General features: G+C 53.3%; 1 protein-coding gene across 4 annotated transcripts in view; it reads left to right on the top strand.

Moving 5' to 3' along the window:
* CSMD2 (CUB and Sushi multiple domains 2) overlaps positions 1-16,547 on the top strand; it is a 781,206-nt gene that overhangs the window by 385,226 nt on the left and 379,433 nt on the right. For 3 of the 4 annotated variants that reach the window (XR_012785340.1, XM_075553737.1, XM_075553731.1), the window contains exons 7-9: positions 9,791-9,868; positions 14,852-14,939; positions 15,564-15,688. Coding sequence is in view for 3 of the 4 variants with exons in the window: in XM_075553737.1 (XP_075409852.1) it covers positions 9,791-9,868; positions 14,852-14,939; positions 15,564-15,688 (291 nt within the window). In the remaining variant the exon portion in view is untranslated. The remainder of the gene's footprint in view (positions 1-9,790; positions 9,869-14,851; positions 14,940-15,563; positions 15,689-16,547) is intronic. The other variant, XM_075553739.1, reaches the window with a different exon arrangement.

Here is a 16,547-nt window from a genome sequence, read left to right as displayed (position 1 = left end):
CTGGGCACTCTCTAGTTCTTCTGGCTTCAGGATCATGTTGGCTGAGGTTCCTGTGGTCCATCAGTTCACTGGACACACCGTGTTCCTGCATCTTAGATTGTCCTCACTCTCCTTTGTTCCAAATGGGAAGAAACCAAGAGCTGTCATTCTCAAGCTTCTAAGGCCCCAGTTGCTACTCACCAAAGCAGATGGTAGCAAAGCAGGCCCAGCAACAGACTCCATCAAGGTGTTTGGTGATGGTTCAGGAGGTTTTGTAATTATGCCCACTGCACACTCTATTCATGAATATATTTGCAGCAAGCATAAAGACATACGTAGAAAGATCCTCTGTCATATGTGTGTGTGTATATTTTTTTCACTGGGCATAATTCAGTTGTCTTTCCCACATCTGTTCGGCTCCAATGTCTATCTAGGTATCCACTCATAGATGGCTGTTCTTACTATTCTTACAGAATTGTTCATGTAAGGGAATTCCCTCTGTAGCCCTGTTGGCTCCTGTCAATGTTTTCTTTTGCCTCCATAATTTTTATGACCTCCCTCTTATGATATATTACCTCACCTTTCACCCAAGCTGAACCTAGTCACCTGAGTGATTCAAAGCACTGCTGTTCAGAGATAGTGAAAGAAGCAAAGACAGAGACGAGAGAGGACCACTAGGGGAGATCACCAAGGAACCAAAACATGCCAATGGACTAGATTCTTCCCCAAGAGTCAACAGAGAGCGCCTTCCCCAAGAACCGTCCCCGGATCCACACGCCCAGCCTCCCGGCCTGTGAGAAAACAGATGCCTGTGCTCCAAAGGCACCCACTTGGGGCACTTCGGTTACAGCGGCACTAGGAAAAGAAAACCTTCCAGAAGGTTGGCATTTTGAAGCATCTGGCTGCAGCATCTGCATCAAACCCTCTGTCTTTGGCACAAACCTGAAGGAGGCAGGGCATCATCGGTGCTGCAGACGCTGGCCTCGTCTGGCCAACGTCTGTGGCTCATGGAAGCAAGTCTTCAAGGAAGCAGCCAGGCAGGCCCTCAGCAACACGGCCGAGGCAGAGAGGGGGTCGAGGGGGGCGGAGTGAACACTCCACTCTTTTGTCTGCAGGGAAAACAAGGAGGATGCATTTCCGTCTGCAGAGGATCACCCTCGGCAAAAACATTATTAGAGATAGATTTGAGGCCCGGAATCAGTGGCCAGTAATTCAAGCAAAAATAATCTGGGCTTGGGGAACAAGTGGCTTACGACACTGGAGAAGCTTTTTACGTTGTACAAACAGGACTTGATGAAGGAGTGCTAGTTGGGGGGAGAGGAAGAGGGGGCTCAGACAGCAAGATGGCCCGAGCAGTAGGGCTAGGCGAGTGGTCAGGGCCCGTAGGGAAGCCTGAACCCAAGGACAGGGAGAGGCTGCAGACTTCATCTACTCCTTGATTCCCAGATCCCTTGGTCCAAGGGAGGGCTGCCTTCCGCACTTCCTCCCCTAACAGGTCCTTGTCTCCCACTAGTTCAGCCCAATAACTCACGCTGCAGACTAGAGAGGCATTTGTATTGCTGGATTCTCCCCGCTAAATGTGTACCATGTGTCCCACTAACCTTTACAACAGCGGGGAAATGTCTTGTAATTAACCAGAATATAAAGGATGAGCGGAGCAGCCTGGCAGTCTCCTGTAGTCATTATCATTTGCAGGAGATGAATGTACCTAGTAAGATTTCCATCAACCAGTTCAAGCCAGGCCTCTGCTCTTGGGCCTCCTGACGTTCCCCGCCCCCACCCCCACCCCCGCCCACACACACAGCAAATGCACGGACTTGCACGCGCACTCTCTTTTCTGTAAGAGAAGCCCTATGGACCCGTGTCCACAACTGTGTACCTGTGGGTACAACTGTTGTAGACCCGCAGGTGCGGCCTGTGCATCGGGGGTATGGGCTTTTGAGTGCCGCCAGAACCATAGAGTCAGTCCAGGGTCCACTTAATCTGAGAGACCACCTTCATCATGCTGTGACACGCAAGGGGATGCGACATAAATCAATGAATGCACAAACAACAGGAATGAGTATGTTCTAGGAATTCTCTAGTTTCTTCGCCTCTTCCCTCTCCCCTCCGGCGTTGGTTTGCCCTTTGTTTCCGGCTGGATCGCTCAAGATAAATGGACCTGTGGAGATAAAGGAAGACCTGCTCTTGTTCTCTGGCCCTTTGCACCTCTGCCTACCTGACCACTGAGCTAGTCCTTCAGGGGGCTCATTTCATGGCCGCTTTCCACATGGTGCTGCTCCCATATTCCATGATCACACACCACGTGCCTGTTTATAGAGTCTTCAAAAGACACATTAACGACATAGAATTCAGGGTGTGACTAGTTCCCTGCTCAAACCTACCAGCACATGGAAGTTGTTTCTTGATGTGAAGGTGCCTGGTGATGTGGAGGTTGTCTAGAGCTCACCCCTCACTCAGGGCAGGGCTACTCTCTGGTTCCTCTGATCAGCACCCCAGTGATGTCACCAACTGTAGGGTCCACCTCCCCAGAGCCCAGGCCAAGTGAGACTATTTGTACATCTCCACCCCATTAGAATTGTGTTGTTGGTGTGAGGAGCTTTCTCTGGCATCTGCATTTCCCAGGCTAATGTGATCAGAACAAAGACAAGTCTACCCAGGATGATGCTCATGGGCAACATGGGCGTAGACACTGCAGCTTCTCAGACCCAACTCAAGGCAAGAATGCTCAAAGCATTTGCATGTAAACTAGGGACCCCCTACACCTAGCTTCACGATTTTTTCTCATTCTGTTCTTATGTGTTTTTTTAACCATCTTATTGGGATCGAATATAGATATATCATTGCGTCCTTGAATCACATCAAGCAGTACTGTATAATTGCCACCACAATCAGTTTCAGAACATTCTCTTCCTTACTGAACCACTTGACACCAGCTCCCCATTACCCCCTCCCCCACTGTACCCCCCAGGAACCCTTATTCTGCTTGCTGTCTCTATAGGTTCATCCATCATAGGTTTCATACACCAAAAATAACCCCGAAAAGCATAACCGAAATTCAAAGGAGTTACCCCCAATGACAAAATACATCGTAGATAAAAAACAAACATCATAGGGAAAAAAACAAAACCAGAAAATCTTGAAAATAAGGTCAGGCCTAACGTGCACCAGAGTGGGGAATCAACTAACAAGGTTTTAACTGTTCAAGTCAATTTATCATTTTGATCTCCTCTAGTCATCTCTCCAATGCACTCTGTTTTGTCACCAGTTTCTTCCCATCCCTCTGTTATGGACAGGGGGAAGTCATCGGAGGCTTATTTCCTACGTCGATCTCACAAATGTACCTCAGGCTCCCACTGGCATCCATAGCCTTCTGCAAACCAGAATCTTACCATTTAGGCTCCGATTCTATGTGCTCCCGCAGCATTGGATTATATGATTCATAATTCTTTGGTCACTGATGATGGTGTGCTTCTTCCATTTGGACTTAGTTGGCATCTCACTTAGATGGTTGCTTGTTTGGAAACAAGCTTTTAAGATCCCAGACACTAATTCATCTGCTAGCTGGGAACTATCTAATGCCTTCGCCGCACTTTGATATAGTACCTATCTCTTCTGTGTTTCCTTCTTGAGGGCATGAATCAAGCAGGACCATGATATAAGAACCGCTTGTTCTTAAATTAGAGCTAGGGTTTAGTGCAAGCCCAAATCCATTCCTGGATCTATGTTTGTTTGTTTTTTGCATCTGCCTTTGGCTCCCTTTGGAGACCTCCTTGTTAATTGATGATGACAAGTCTTATTACCTTAACCAACTCCGTCCTCTGGTGAGTAGTCAGTGGTCGCTGCTGTCAGGTGGTCTCCCAACTCGCTGCAACCCTATACGTAATGGACCAAACTGCTGCCCAGTTCTGTGATCTATAGGGTTTTATTGACTGATTTTTTTGAAAGTAGATCTTAGTCTGGAAGTCCTGCTGAAGCCTGCTCAGGCTCATAGCAACCACTGACAGACAGGCCGGGGCTTTGCATGAGGAGCATTGACAGGGAATTGGGCCCAGGAAGATGACAATCCTGACACGGAACGGCTAGTGCCTTCTGCTCCGGTCAAGAGAGGGCTGTAGAAGAGGAAGAACCGAAGTCAGTGACCGCTTGGGAGACATGATGGCATCATCCAATCTCACCAGAGGCTTGGTGACCCCTGGGCATGGGACCACCACATTCCTGGGGGAGGAAGGAAGAGAGAAGACGGACACAGAAGTTGGAAGAAGTTCTGGGGCACTAAGGGGGACGGAGAGGGGCCGGACGACTTCCTTTATGCAGCCTTCTGCAGCGACAGAGTTGGACATCTTAGCAGTGGCTCCAGGAAAGCCCAAGCAGCATGTGCCCTGAGGATGACTTCGGGCGGACTGGCGCCTCCCTTCCATCTCTTTCTCATGTGGATGGCAGGACCAGAAACAAGCACATTTTGCCTTCGCCTTCCCCGACCCCTGTCCAATGGGCTGCCCCATTGTCGTGGACACCCAGAGCCATGCTTACTCAGAGCGAGCTGTCCCGGAGAGGGGCCCATGCCTATTCTCCTGGGGACATTTGAAGTGAAGGGATTCTTTCCCCCTGCCACACCGTATTAGCCAGGCTTGAATAATGTATGTTTCCCTACGAACGCCCTCTGTTTGCTAATAGGTCCACGTTAGTGTTCATTGGAAATTTTCCTGCTGGATACACACGGAGAGTAATGCACATTTATAAAAGGGGCTTGGATGCATGTTGGGAAGCTGTGGCTCTGTGATGTAGCTGGATTTTATCAGGCATGCAGCTTAGACAGGGGACAGACCTTTGGGGAGCTTGTTCATGTAGGTGGAGAGGAATTGGAGGACCTCTCCCTTGAGCTGCTGTGTGTTTAGGCTTGGGAATGGCATGTTATCTCCTGTACAGAGTAAGTGTTTCCAGGGCCTGACTTGGGGTTACAGGGAACACGCTGGGGGTGGTGATCCTGGGGGTGGTGATCCTGGGGATGGTGACCTTATGATTGCTTTGGGGCTGTTCACAAGAAACTTGGGGTTCAGCTGAGGCCACAGCTGCTTTATGTGCACAACCTACAGCAAGTCATGTAAATAAATGTTAGCCCCCCCCACCCCAAATCCTGGTTGCATATTGGTTATGTTATGCACCGGACTGCTAACCACAAAGTCCACCAACCCATCTATTCATTCGTCCATCTATCCATTCACTCATTCATCCACCTATTCATTCAGTCATCTATCCATGCATTCATCCACTCTCCATTCATGGGAGCCAGCAGCTCTGCAAGAGGAAAACAAGTCATCCTACTCCCATGACAAGTTGTGATCTTGGAAACCCACAGGGGCAGTTCTGTCCTGACCTATAGGGTCACCGCCAGTCAGAAAGGACCCAATGACATTGAGCTGGGTTTTTGAGCACCAAGTAGGTAAGATAGGCGATCCCGGGGGTGCTAGCTAGCAAAGTGGAGATTTGAGTCCACCCAGAGGCATCTTGAAGAAAGACCAGTCAGTCTACTTCCCCCAAACCAGCCACCCAAAGCCCTTTGGGTCTGCAAGGACCGAAGGTGCAGCAGGAAACAAAGCATGCAACAATCCTGGCCTTCCTGGCGCTCACATTTCAACCTGGAGCCACAATAGGCAGTCACACGGTAAGTGCTCTCGTGTGTCAGAAAGCCGGCAAGAGGGCTGGGGCTGGAGATTCTGTGTTCCATGATGTGGTCAGAGAAGGCCTCCAGTCGCAGTGGGATTTGCATCCCCACTGGAAGGAAACAGGAGAACGATAGGATGAGCCTGGTGCAGGAAGCAGCCGCAGACACTGGAAGAGCTCTAGGGAGATCTCTGTGCCCACCATGAGTGATAAAGGCCCACAGACACTGTGGGAGGGCAGAAGGCGGGGTTCCTGGTAGAACACGTCCTGCTTTTACTCCAGGAGACACGGGTTCTTGCTGCAGAGTTTTGATCCCAGACGTAGTATGGGCTGACTTCCCTTGTAACGGGGTCCTTCTGGCTCCTGGGTTGAGAATATGGAGACAGAGACCCAGGAGACAAGGGGAGAGAGGTGACAGAGGCTTGGGCCAGGGGGACAGGCCTGCAGGTTGTGAGCAGTAACTAGATTGGGGATATATTTGGAAGGACTTGGTGCTGGATCCTGCATGGGTGGAAGCGAGGAGTCAAGGATGCTGATTTTAGCAGAGAACTTGTAAGGCACTCAGCCTTGGGCCTGACACAGAGGACGTTGAACTTGTGACTGTTACTACCGCTGGGGATCAGCCTAAACAGGGGCGAGTCAGCAGGAAGGGGGTTAGCTGGAAGATGTTACGGGGGAGCTGGGGTCAGACGGGTGTGCCCAGGCACATAACCAGAGGTAAGATGAAGCCCTTGGAGGCCAAAAGATACCTTGGGGAGCCAAGGGGGTAGTTAGACAGCATGGAGGTGCCCCTGGGTGGCTCAAGCAGTAAGCATACTTGGCTGCTAACCAAAAAGTCCATCTAGAGCAGTGATTTTCAACCTTCCTAATGCCGCGACCCTTTCATACAGTTCCTCGTGTTGTGGTGACCCCCAACCATAAAAGTATTTTCATTGCTACTTCATCACTGTAATTTTGATACTGTTATGAATCGGGTGATCACTGTGAAAAGGTTGTTTGACACCCCACCCCACGGGGTCGTGACCCACAGGTTGCGAACTGCTGATCTAGAGGAAGAAAGCCCTAATAATCTACTTCCCCCAAACCAGCTACTGGAGACCCTATGGAACAGTCATACTTTGTCACTCATGTGGCCACCATGGGCTGGAACTGGCTCACCAGCAGCTAGTTTGGGGGACTCAGGTACAGAGAAATGACCTCTGGAATGATGCAATTCTGGTTCCAATGCTCTTCCTGTACTGTTTGGTAGAGGTCTGATGCACTAGGGAGCGTCAACCCAAAAGACACTCCACCTAGACCAAGCGCCAGCCTCCAAGGACTCGGGGTCCCTTGCTGGTCACAGGCTCAGCCTCTGCACATCCATGCAAGTGATTCCTGAACACATATACAGACGTGAAAGACCCACCTCCCCTCCACATATAGGATTACACAGCCTGGCTTTACTATCTTGATTAAGCTTGAATTGGTCTCCACAGTTCCTTCATTAGGCAAATACTTAATGGGCAGTGCCCTGTCTGTACACTGTGCCCTGACGTACTGTGGCAGTTTGGGGCTTTCTATGGAGCTAGAAGCTCGTATCTCCCCCCACCCTCTGTCAGCGTCACCAGGGGTGGCCAGGTTTTAGTAGAGCGTCCAGACTGAGCGGCTAGGGAGAAAAGCCTGAAGATCAACTTGAAAACCTCAGGGATAGCAGGAAAATGTTGTGCGGCCTAATGTTGGAAGGTGCGCCCCTCGGGTGGGCAGTACTCACAATGCAACCGGACAGACCTCAAGGAGACACTTGGACCCCACGGCGAAGACGATGAATTCCGACATACCGTACATCCCGAGCCCGTACAGGAGCAGGCAGCCTTTCGTTCCCTTCTACCTGAGGCCCCGAGGAGTCGGCACCGGCTCCCTGGCAACAAGCAACCACAGTGCCCACCTGTGAGGTACTTCCTGGGTGCTGGGGCTACCGCCATGAACAGGACAGCCGAGGCCCCTGCGCCCCTGGAAAGACAGACAATAAACCAGACCGCCAATACATGCTATCAGATCATGTGTGAACCAGTAAACAGCTTAAGCAGTGACTGGGAGGCTGCTTTAGGCAGCTCTCAGACTTGTTCATTTTAAGGTATCTATTGACACACCCAAATGTGATACACAGGAGGCAGCTGGCTAGACGTCTGGATTCTAGAGAGAGGTGGCTCGGCGTGATGGGGGCCTGGAAAGAGCTTGGTACGTAGCGGTGCGCACTCCCGGCTGCTGGCTTTATCGCAATTAGCTATATGACTCGGGGCAAGTGATTCTCTGGGACTCCCTTTTCCCATCTGCACAAGAGGCCAATAATAGCTACTTCGTCGGTGTATATTTACTGATTAAAGAACTCACAGCAGTGCAGAGTAAAGTGCGTGCCAATAAAGGCCAACCCTCCCTCCCTCCCTCCCTCCCTCCTCCTCCCTCCCTCCTTCCTCCCTCCCTCCTCCCTCCCTCCCTCCCTCCCTCCTCCCTCCTCCCTCCCTCCTCCCTCCTCCCTCCCTCCTCCCTCCCTCCCTCCTGCACTTCAGATCCTTCTTTGTCCCCGGTTAGTCGGCACGGCTCTATTTTCGGAGTGTGAGTCGCATTTCCCCCGCCAGACTGTGAGCTGCCGTCACAGGAAAGGAGCACGGCCTCGGGCTTCTGACACAGCATGGCGGCACCCACGGCTGGTGCACGCTGGGAGCTCTGGTGGGACCTGGGCTGTGCTCCTGTAGCAGCGATCGCCTGTGCTCGGCAGGTGAGACAGTAGGCGTCGCCAGGCAGCGGTGATGCTCAGCGTTGAGTGGGGGGTTGAAAAGAACGTCCTCACTGGGAGAGCGCCTAGCAGCCACCAGGGAAGGCGCGGGACAAGCTGAGCATGGTGTGCTGACCATCTGGGAGCTCCTGGAAGGCAGCTCAGATGTGGAGAGTTCAATCATTATGCCAGACGTCATGCACTAGCGGAGGCCAGAGTTCGGATGAGCCCAGGCCTGTCATTGAACGACTGCCACACGGGTGTTATAGGAAAACCACCCCGGACTTGGCCATGTGCCCGTTTGTTGAAGATCAGTTGGCATGACCTGTGCACAGGTCTGTTTAAGGTGTGGATGTAGGGTGGGCTCAGGGAGGCCAACTGGCTCTGCAATATTATGTCTGATTCTTCTGAGAAGAGCCATGCCTTCTTAAAAATGAGAGCAGAGATGCAAGAAAGCAGGCCTCACCTGCAGCTGCGTGTCACACCTTGGGACCTGTGGAGCCCTCCAGACTACCAATGGTCCAGCAGGCACTGTGGTCAAAGTCAAAGCCAAGGCATGAGGCAATACACCCCATCCCTTTAATGGAAGGGGCTGCAAAGATACAAGGAGGGGTGAAAGCAGAGGCCAAATCCAATCTACTACTGCTGGCCAAGACTATTTTAGGAATTGAACTGGGCTGCACATTGGGCTGCTAACCTCAAAGCCAGCAGTTCGAAACCCCCAGCTATCCAAAAAAGAAAGATGACACTTTCTATTCCTGTAAAGTGTTACAGTCTCAGAAACACAGGGGTCGTTCTGAGTCAGCATCGACTCGATGGCATTGATTGAATGCAGTTGAGTTGGCTGAGCCACCGGGGCTTCCGTGATTAACGGAGGGGTAGAGGTTGGAATGCACCCAGAGGTGCCTCAGAAGAAAGGTGGGCTGATCTACTTCTGAGAAACACAGCCCGTGGACAGCATACGGGCCCAATTATACCCCGACACGCATCTAATTGCTACCAGGTTGAATCTGAACCAACTCATAAGCAGCTAGTTTCCAGGGGGACCTGCAGGGATCAGAGCTGATACTCAAGAGATGTTTGCTGAGGGAAACATGGAATTCAGTATTTTTGGTGAAGTCACAGACATGAGAGACCACTTGAGGGGCTAGGATGTGTCCCAGATCCTCTCAAAGAAACCAAATGGGAGGTCAGCCTACCCCCCAGTGGGCCAGCCTGACAGTCGTCCAGGTCTGACACCCTGCTGGAAGTATGTGGACGCCACCCTTGGCGTGTCCCTGCCCAGGGGAGCTCCATGGAGTGCCCCAAACCAAGAGAGGGGGTCCTCTTGGGCTCCCCAACCCCTGCTCACACACCAGACGTTAAAACTTCCTTTCTCTCTTACCTCCTCTCTAGTCAAGAAGCAAATCGAGTTGAAATCCCGAGGCGTGAAGCTGATGCCCAGCAAAGATAACAACCAGAAGACATCTGTGTGTAAGTGTCTGCCCGCCTGTCTGCCTGCTGGGCCTTTCGCTCCAGGCCAGCCCCGCTGGTGCTGTGGCCACGGGGAGGCCAGACATCGCTGTGACGATTGCCCTTCCGCCTGCTGCCCTCCACCCTGGGCTCTGCGCGTGGACATGCTGGCCAGCGCTGTGCGCTGCCCTGGGACCTGTCCATCCCCGCCGCCTCCTCCCATCTCCCTCGCTCCTCCTCTCCCTCAGTCCAGGGCGTCATCACTCGGCATTTCTCTCTTTATTTTTCCTTTTGAATCACTTTCACCTGCTCAGACAGTCGGCACCTCCTCCAGGAGACAGTACCCTGGGGCTGTGATGGGGGTGAGGGCTTGTGATCTGGGCGGTGGGGGGGGGGCTGCAGCCCCCAAGGCCTGACTGGGAAGTGCAGGGAGGGTATCACCCCTCTGGGGCCTAGCCATTTCCCCCAGACTCCCTGACCCTGTCCGGGCAAGGCGGAGAAGCCTAACAGTGATGGGACGGGGCTGGGTGCTCCCAGCCTGGGCAGGGGGACACTTGCCTCTGTGGGAACACATTCTGCCGCCAGAGTTTGGAAGACTGGAAGGGGCTTAGTGTGCAGGGAGAATGGGGATGTCACCCTAGGAGTACCTGGGGTAGCCTGTGCTGAGGGGCCTCTGAGTGCAGGCAGGGGCTTGGGGAGGTTCTGGGTCTCCCAGACAGGGGGCTGTATCCGGAAGCCAAGGCGGTTTTCATGAAGACAACCTTTGCTTCCATTTAGGAGGGAATGTGTAGGGAAGTTTCTTTGGTCCCCCAAATGACTGGCCTCCCCTTGCCCTTCTCTTCCTCTCTCTCTCTCTCTCCCCTCCCCCTTTTCTCCCCCACTCATTTCATGCTCTCTTCTCCCCTTCCTTCTTCTTCACCCTCAATGCCCTTGCTGCTTCCGCCTCCTCCTTCCTCTCGCTGTTACCAACTTGCTCCTTTCCCCCTACCTCTCCTCTCGTCTGCTCTCCCCCTGAAATGACAGAACCCCAGGGAGCAGAGGTGGGGGGCAGCCACCCATGGTCCCAGAGCTCTGGCAGATGTGTATGAAGGGACTTGGGTTGGCAAGGAGGTCGTTCGGTCTCCAGAGCCCCGACCGAGACTGGATGTGAGGACTTCCGGCTGGTCTCTCATGGCTCACATTAGAGATGGAGCACCCACTGGCAGTGGGGAGTAGCTGGGACCAATGGGGGGTCTCATGCCCTCCTGAGGGGCCCGGATGGCTGAAGGGCAACCAGGAGGCCCTGCTTCTGGGCTGCCTGAGCAACGGAGCAGGAGGCCAGAACTGAGCGTGAGGTCAGGGATCTGAAGGAAGGCTGGCGTGGTCGGCACCCTGGGTTTCCGCGTTCCCTTCTGTCTGTGATCACAGAGACCAGAGGAACCCGACAGACATGCCTTTGGTTCGGAGCTGCCCTGACGCCACAGCCGATGTTGAGGAGACAGCCCTTAGGTGGGAGGCTGGGATTTATCCCAATTGTGTCCTCAGCAATTGATCCCCATTGCTCCTACACCTGTACATGATACCCCACCCTCCCTTCTTTGTAGGGGAGCTGTGGGCTCTCCTGTGGACATTGTTGGCCTGTGATTTGTGAAGTGTGGGTGCATTTTTCTGGAGATGGGGGACCAGGGTTTTCATGAGCAACTCAGAGATGTCCAAACACACCCCCTCCCCCCAGAAAGATGAAGAGACCCGATCCTAAGGACATGATATGAGAACCCTCTGGGAAAACAACCTTTCTCTACCAACGAGGCGCTGGGCTTCTGTGTGGAACATTCCCCGGGAAGGAATGTGTGTGCTCTTCCAGAGGCTCAGAGGCAGGTGGGCCGCGTGTCTGCAGGTGTCTCGCCTTTAGCATTCTGGCCAAGTGTCCTGTGGACAGGTGTCTCAAGCTTTGCGTGCCTGTGCCTTTGGGTTGAAGTCACTGCCTTTCTGAGCAGGTGTGGGCCCCTCCTTCTCCACAGGGGCTCTGATGGGACTGGGGTAAGGCTCGCCCTCTCCCTTCTCCTCCCTCTCCAGCCAATGCCATCTGAATGCTGTACACACAAGCAGCTGGCTTTGAGTTAGAAGGTGAAGGCTGGCATGCAGGGAGGGAAGGGGAAAACCTCTTGCAGCTGTAATTTATACAATAAATTATTCAATGAGGTTTACATTTGCTCGCTTCCTAGGGAGCCTTTGATGGCCCACAGGGCATGCATGGGGGGTAGGGGTGGGGGAGTGATGTCATTCGTCACCTGCTCAGACGTCCACAGGGAACAGGGCACTCAGGGTGTGAGCTGCGTCACCGCCAGAGTTGATAATCCTTGCATGCTGGTGGAGCCTCGATGTGGTCTGGCTGATGACAGGCAGGCAGCTGGGACTGCTCTGAGGGTTGGCCTGTGCTCAGTGGGTGGGCTTTGCCATGGTCTCTCCATTCCAGCCCAGCCTAGCCTCATTCGTCAGCCGTTTGCTCTATCTGCTTACTGGGTGGTGGTAATACCGAACCTTTTGTTCGGGCCAAGGGCTTGCTCTGGATTCTCAGTGTGCCCCCAGAGGCTGTCTGGTTCCCGTGGGGTGGTCGCCTGACTTGTTGGGATGGGTGTGGTACTGCACAGGTTTGAATCAGCGGGGCCTAAAGAGGGGGCGAGCTTAGCTTTGAAGCCGGCAGGGAGGTGGATCGCCACGGAAATGTAAGCGGCACTGGCTTTGCAGCCACCAACCCACAGCCCAGGGCTGTTGTCCTTACCTCCTTAGAGGGGAGCCTCCTCTCTCCTCCTACCCGGCTCTCCATGTCCCTGAGGACCCAGGTCCTCCCTGGGAGAACTCCCTTCACATTCTTTGGAAACCACAAAGGCTCCAAGGAGGCAGGATGTGAGCTTGCTCTGCTTTGGGATAGCACTTCCACCTTATTTCCTGGGTGGGACGGGCTTTGGACTGATGGGAACAGGGGCTTTGTTAACTAGGTGTACTATCCTTCATGGTAGAGGTTTGGCGAAGAATGGCATGGGGGTAGGGGACAAGTGTCCAGTGGTATGAGTGGCTGTAACCTGGCAGATTGGAAGGTTAGAGAAAGGGGGGCTGTCCAAGAGGAGGCCTCCAGCTCATGGCTAGACAACCAAGAGGACACCTGGCATCCGGCTGGAACATGTGGTCCACCCAAATCCCTAAGAGTCCCTTGGTCAGCGCTGCCCTGGGCTACAGGGAGATTGAACACGGTTTATGCCCAGCAGTGAGCTTCACACTCAGCGAGTCTCAAATGGAACTTCCCATTTTCCTGCATCCTCCTAGCCCTCAGGCCCAAGAAATCCCTCTTCCCTCTGCTCATTGCCCAAGTCTTCCATGAACCCTGGATTCTCTTTACCATGCTGACGATGTCTGTCCCCGCTACCAGACTCGTAGCCTTTGCCTGGACCATCACAAACCTTCCCAACTTGTCTCTTCTTAGCCCTCTAGTTCTTACCACATCTCTCTCCTGCTCAGAGCTCCCCAGTGTCTTCTGAGTGTCCTCCAAGTGTCCTGAGCTTCTTCAGGGTCAGACTTGAACCCCTGAGGTGTCTCACCTCTGACACCTCACCTCCCCCTTTTGCCTATCATGCACCCCCCTCCCTCCTCTTCTACCAGAGAGCACAACAACCCCAAGTTCTGTGACCATATTTCCCAGCGCATCCCCCCCCCCAAACTGCTTCCCTGCATAAATCGCCTCTTTCTGATTCCCATGTATCGGAATCCTAGTGTTTTCCAAGGGCCACATTCAATGTCCTCTTCCCAGGTATTCAAGACCTGCTCTTCGTCTGGACAGCCCTGTGGTTGCATCATTCATTTGACACACCTCTCCCCCATCACGGTCACCTGGGAGGAGCAACTTGAGGACAGTGGCCATCTCTCGTTGCCTTTGACATGTGTGGTCTCAGGGCCTTGTGCACTATAGGCGCTCAGTTGCTAATTGCTGCACACTTAGGAGTGGGTGGTGGAGTGTTTGCTTGTATCTCAGGACATTGAATTGGGTGCAAAAGGGACAGACTCGGGGAGTGGGGGACATTGCTCGGGATCAGCTTTCTTCCTTTGCCCAGAGCTTGCCGTTGGGATCCTGAGACTGGCAGGACTTTTCTTACCAAGACGTCTTCTCATTCCCGGCCTCTGCTCACCCCCAAAAGCCAAAAATTCAAAGGTGTGTGTGGGCTTTGGCCCCATCGGATGAGCCTCCCGCGAACAATGAACAGCCGTGGGTGGGAGGCCTCCCCTTGGGGCCTGTGGACCAGAGAAAAGAATCTGCCTCTGCCGCTCCCTGACACAGCTTCTCCTTCAGCGAAAGCCGACTGTGCTTAAGGGTTTGGTAAACGGGACCCCGGTGTTGGCAAGTGTCCCGAGGTTTGCTCCACCTGCCCAAGGCACCACCACCTCCTTGGGCCAGTAGCATCAGGCGGGCAGTGCCCCGGTTGCTGTGGACTCGGGTTGAGAAACTGCTCCGGGGCAGAGGTTTCTCAGCAATGTCCATGTGTGTGCGAACTCTCCGGCCTTGAACCTCAGACTGCAGCGTCCTCTTGCATTCTTTACCGTTTCTGATCACACGTCACCTTTTGTTTAACTTTCTTTGAGTCATTTCTCCATTCGGGGCTGAAGGTTGGGGGTGGGGCTCATCTCATCTCGAGTCACCATCTCCAGATCTGAAGCGTAGGGTGGGGAGGCCACTGGGAGGTTGGGCAAGGCGGCTGGTGGGGGGCGAGGGCACCGGGGAGTTTGCGGGTATGGGGTGCCTGCCTCGGAGTCCAGGTGCTCTCCGTGAATTTCACTTGGACTTGGCTTGCCAAGAACATTGTCAAAAGCGGCCCCACGTTGCACACTCAGGAAACCCCAGCCCAACCGCCCCCGCAGCCCCCGTGGAGCAGGCCCTGCTTCTGTCTCCTGTCCACTCCCGCCCTGTGACACGGCCCTAGCTGGTGCCGACCTGTGACTCTCCATCTCTGTATGTGCTGTTTTTTTGCCTTGTAGTAACTCAGGTTGGTGTGTCTCAAGGGCATAATATGTGTCCAGACCCTGGCATACCCGAAAGGGGCAAAAGACTAGGCTCGGATTTCAGGTAAGTTCTCTTTGGAAACCTTCTGATTGCATGCAGGGTGGGGGTGGCCCGGCTGGGAGAAGGCAGAGCCTGGCCTTCCTGAAAGGGGCATCGAGAATGTAAACCATGGCCTTTGGGGACAGTGCCTCTGCCTTCAGGAGAGGGTCTGTATACTGCCCGTGTTGCCTGGCAGACGCAGGCTACACAGGGCAGCCCTCTCGATTCGACAAAAGCAGGAAGCCCACATCTCTGGTAATCTAGGGGACCCTGGGGCCCTGAGGTGGTACGTGTCGCAGTTTCTGCCTTTCAAGCCATCTTCCCACAATCCTCCATGTTCATTAAAGTTTATGGGCATCATCCACCCACTCTGAGCTGCCCTAATTGCTGCCCATCTCAGAGGATTGCTGTTTGGCTCACAAAGTCACCTTTTAACTCAATCCTAAAAGCACTGAGTTGTCCAAAACAGGAAGACGAAGAGCAGATGTGTCGGATGGAGAATGTACGTGCTCCAACAGTGGGGCAGAGCTTAAGGGGCAGAAGAAATGAAGGCCAAGGGGGTACTTCTTCATGGCGCCAGAAGGGACTCAGCACTGGGGCGTTGGCAAAGCCCAGGGGTTATGCTCACCCCCCTGTCTTATCTCCCAGGTTAGGGTCCAGCGTCCAGTTCACCTGCAACGAGGGCTATGACCTGCAAGGGTCCAAGCGAATCACCTGTATGAAAGTGAGCGACATGTTTGCAGCCTGGAGTGACCATAGGCCGGTCTGCCGAGGTGAGGGTGGCCCAGGGAAGGGAGGTTGACCAAGTGGGGCTGAGCATGGTGGACAGAACCCTGCACCATGATGCCTAGCCTCTCGTCCAGACTGGACCCAGCTTACCCCCTGTTCCTTGGTGAATGACCGTGGGCCTCGGGTCCCTGCATTTCATGACTCACTGACATGTTTGTTTAGCACTTCCCCTCAAAGCCTCCTACAACCAGGAGACACAGAAGTGGGGAAGGCAGACATGGTCCCTGCTCGGACCTCTCCATCTTAACAAGAGAGGCAGGCCCCTAGCTCATTGCACAAAGGTATCCAAGACTACCTGGAGAGGAAGGGAGTTTGCCCTCACCCTGAATCACTCTATCGTAACACACACATTCCAAAGTAGCTACCTCGATGCCCTTGTTTTTTGACTCAGAGACTGCCATCAGCCAACTTGTCACTTCTGCTGGAAGAATGCTTTACTCACGCTGCTCAATGATGACATGGACCATGGCTCAAGTAGGTTTCTGTGGGATTCCTCCATCCCACACCTGAGCATGGTATTCTCATGGCCCTACAACACACATTCTCAGGATCACACGGACCAAGGCTGTGTAGGCTTAGCCTCCCCTTCCCCAAATATCTTCAAACATCCATCCCCAAGTGTTTTCCTTCACTGGGACAGGGCAGAGAAACCTTTGACCTTTTCCTCCAGGTCAAGGACTAAAAGAGTCCTTGACCAGCAGGCTGTTAAACAGCCTTTGATTTCCTGTGCACTCCTCTTTCACGGCTTACAAATAGGCAAACAGGTGCAGGAGCCAGAGTTTCTGAGTTCAAGGGGAAGCAAAAATGCTGGAGTTTTTCAACAAAGCCAACGGTGGCCCTTTG

This window comes from Tenrec ecaudatus, chromosome 1 (assembly GCF_050624435.1).
Source record: "Tenrec ecaudatus isolate mTenEca1 chromosome 1, mTenEca1.hap1, whole genome shotgun sequence".
NCBI lineage: Eukaryota > Metazoa > Chordata > Mammalia > Afrosoricida > Tenrecidae > Tenrec > Tenrec ecaudatus.
Note: the sequence above shows the minus strand (reverse complement) of the source record. Positions and strands in the feature narration are given on the sequence as shown.